The sequence below is a fragment of the Nannospalax galili genome, unplaced genomic scaffold, assembly GCF_000622305.1.
Source record: "Nannospalax galili isolate Female #2095 unplaced genomic scaffold, S.galili_v1.0 scaffold187, whole genome shotgun sequence".
Classification (NCBI taxonomy): domain Eukaryota; kingdom Metazoa; phylum Chordata; class Mammalia; order Rodentia; family Spalacidae; genus Nannospalax; species Nannospalax galili.
Genome location: NW_008357584.1, coordinates 1,452,996 through 1,456,421, shown reverse-complemented (window position 1 = coordinate 1,456,421; position 3,426 = coordinate 1,452,996). Strand labels below are relative to the sequence as shown.

At 45.6% G+C, this 3,426-nt stretch overlaps 2 protein-coding genes across 2 annotated transcripts; both read left to right on the top strand.

The window, feature by feature from the left end:
* On the top strand, window positions 1-974 carry LOC115067968 (igE-binding protein-like; the record flags this gene model as incomplete). Its single annotated transcript, XM_029557230.1, has 1 exon — window positions 1-974. A coding segment is annotated over one exon (960 nt), but the record flags the coding sequence as incomplete, so codon positions are not given.
* Window positions 975-1,229: 255 nt separating this feature from the next.
* Window positions 1,230-1,685, top strand: LOC115067967 (endogenous retrovirus group K member 21 Pro protein-like). The gene has a single exon (XM_029557229.1). It carries the CDS (start codon window positions 1,230-1,232, stop codon window positions 1,683-1,685), a length of 456 nt encoding a protein of 151 aa, XP_029413089.1.
* Window positions 1,686-3,426: the final 1,741 nt, after the last annotated feature.

Here is a 3,426-nt window from a genome sequence, read left to right as displayed (position 1 = left end):
TTTACGTTGGCACAATTAGACCGTCTGGCGAAAGATGCCATGACACCCTCAGACTGGCAGATGATTGCTAAAGCCACCCTCTCCAATATGGGGCAATATTTAGAATGGAAGGCCCTATGGCATGAAGCCTCTCAGGAACAGGCAAGGCTTAATGCTACAGCAATTACGCCTGAACAAAGGGCTTGGACTTTTGAAATGCTTACTGGGCAAGGAGCCCACGCCAATGACCAGAACAATTTCCCATGGGGAGTCTATGCCCAAGTTTCTAGACTGGCCATAAAAGCTTGGAGGGTGCTATCAAGAAAAGGAGGAATAGATAACCAGCTTACTAAAATCCTGCAAAGGAACGATGAGCCCTTTTCAGAATTTGTGGCCAGACTGAGTGAGGCAGCAGCTAGAATCTTTGGGGACACAGAACAGGTTAACCCCCTCATAGAACAACTGATTTTTGAACAAGCTAATCAAGCATGCCGTACAGCTATTGCGCCCCGAAGGACCAAAGGCTTGACAGATTGGATTAGGATATGCCGGGATGTAGGCGGCCCCCTCACCAATGAAGGGCTGGCCGCGGCAATATTAAAACAGTCACGTCCTTATCCAAGTAAAATGAATAAACCTACATGCTTTCGATGTGGGAAGCCAGGACACCTTAAAAGGGATTGTAGAGTTAAACTAAACCAAAGAAATGAAGATCTAAGCTCCCCAGGAGAACAAGGGAGACCCCTTAAAAGCCCGCAATTATGCCAGAGATGCAGAAAGGGCTACCACCCTGCCAATCAATGCCGGTCCATTAAGGACATTGAAGGGAAATTATTGCCCCCACTTTCAAAAAACGGGAGGCAGGGCCCTGGAGCCTGGGGCCCCATGAAAATACAGGCCTCCAAACCCATCCTAGATCAGATCCCCAAGGAAAATGTGGACCAGGACTGGACCTGTGTGCCACCTCCAGATTTCTATTAACTTCAGAAATGGGACCTCAGCCCATACCTTTGAAATTAAAACAAGAGGCTCAAAAGGGGACATTGGGATTAATAACTAACCTGGAACATCCTGCGCACAACTCCCTGATTATCTTCCCCACAACAGTAGAACTGGATACCCAACAGGAAATAAATGTTTTGATGACCTGTGCTCAAGGCACCATTTTAATTAATCCGGGGGATATATTAGCTCGTGTGCTAATTTTCCCCTCTCCTACCTCTGCTTCCCCCGAACATGCATTCTTAACAATGCAGCTACATGAGAGACCAAAAATGAAATTATGGGTGAATGGTAAGAGTTTTGAAGGAATCCTGGATACTGGAGCAGATATAAGCATTGTTTCCTCCTACTGTTGGCCCCATGAATCGCCTCTTAAAAGGTCAGATAGGTCTCTTTTAGGCCTGGGGTACAATTCTAACCCTGAAATAAGTACCAAAATTTTAAGCTTCCTGACCTCGGAAGGCCAACGGGGAACTTTTAGGCCTCATGTGTTGCCACTGCCCGTCAATTTATGGGGCAGAGATATTATGCAACAACTGCAATTGACCCTTTCCAATACCCCTACTTATTCTCAACAAGCTCAGAATATGATCATGCAGATGGGCTATGTCCCAGGCAGAGGCCTGGGAAAAGGCCTACAAGGCATTAAAGAACCAGTTCAGATGAACCCTAATAACAACCGTTCGGGGCTGGGTTTTTCCTAAAGGCCATGAGGACTACTAAACCCATTCCTTGGATTTCGGAGGAACCTGTATGGGTTCCTCAATGGCCTCTCTCCTCCGAAAAATTGGCTGCCATTGCTGAAATCATCAATGAACAACTAAGGCTGGGACGTTTGGAACCCTCCACATCCGCCTGGAATACTCCTATTTTTTTAGTGAAAAAGAAAAACAAACAATGGAGGTTAATCCACGACCTGAGAGCTGTTAATGCTCGAATGAAGCTTTTCGGGCCCTTACAAAGGGGACTTCCCCTGCTCTCTGCCCTCCCTAATAATTGGCCCACTCTAGTCTTAGATATAAAAGACTGTTTCTTTTCTATTCCCCTGTCCCCTATCGATTGTGAAAAATTTGCATTTACCGTTCCGTCCCTTAATCATATGGAACCTGATCGCCGATTTCAATGGAAGGTCTTACCCCAAGGGATGGCAAACAGCCCTACCCTATGTCAACTTTATGTTCAAAATATATTAGACCCTGTTAGGCTTAAATTCCCCAAAGCTGTTATTATCCATTATATGGATGATATTTTGCTCTGCGCCCCGACGGAGGAAATGCTCCTCGAAACTTACACCCATACTCGCTCTTGCTTACAAAATGCCTTTCTGACGATTGCTGAAGCTAAGGTTCAGCAGACCTCTTTAAAGGAATTTCTAGGCTCCATAATATATAATGACACCATTAGGCCCCAAAAAGTGTCCATATCTTTGCAGAATCTCCACACCCTCAATGATTTCCAGAGACTTCTTGGTGATATTAATTGGTTGAGGCCATACTTACAGCTCTCAACCTCAGACCTCAGGACTCTTTTTTATATTTTAGAGGGGTACCCTGACTTTTCCTCCCCTCGAGAGTTAACTCCTGAGGCACAGGAAGCCTTGCAACTAGTTGAGGCCCATATCCAGAAGGCCCAATTAAGACGGATAGATATACTTAGGCCTTTCCAGTTATGTATTTTAAAGACACCCGACCTTCCTACGGGAGTTCTTTGGCAAGAAGGACCTCTACTTTGGATTCACTTAAATACTTCAGGCAGCAGAACTATTGTTGATTACTTAAGTTCCTTGGCCAAGTTGATTTTGAAGGGACTCAATCTGGCCCTCACCCATTTTGGAAGGACTCCCCAAAAACTTATTTTACCCTATGACAAGAATCAACTAAAGCATCTTGCCATTTTCAAGGATGACTGGGCCATTTTGCTTACTTCCTTTCATGGTCAGGTAGACAATCATTACCCCAAGCACCCCCTCCTCCAATTTTTTAGAATTCATAAGGTTGTCTTCCCATCTCTAATTTCTCCCTGGCCCCTAGAAAATGCTACTACGGTCTATACGGATGGATCTAAGACCGGAATAGGGGCTTTCCTAGTAGATGGCTCTATATTCACTCACCAGTTCCCTTACTCCTCACCCCAGCTGGTGGAATGCCATACTGTCCTTTTGGTACTCTTACGCTATACAGGACCCCTTAATATTGTTTCTGATTCCCTCTATGTGGTCAATGCCTTAATTGCCTTGGAGACCTCCGGATACATCAAGGAATCCGCGCCTACCTTTTCTCTTTTTAGGCAAATGAGGGATGCCCTCTGGTCCCGTGCTCATCCGCTGTTTATCACTCACATTCGATCCCACTTGGGACTTCCGGGACCCATGGCATTGAGTAATTCCCTTGTAGATCAGGCCACCAGGAAACCGCCAATAGGCCTCTTTTCGGCCCTCTCCCAAGC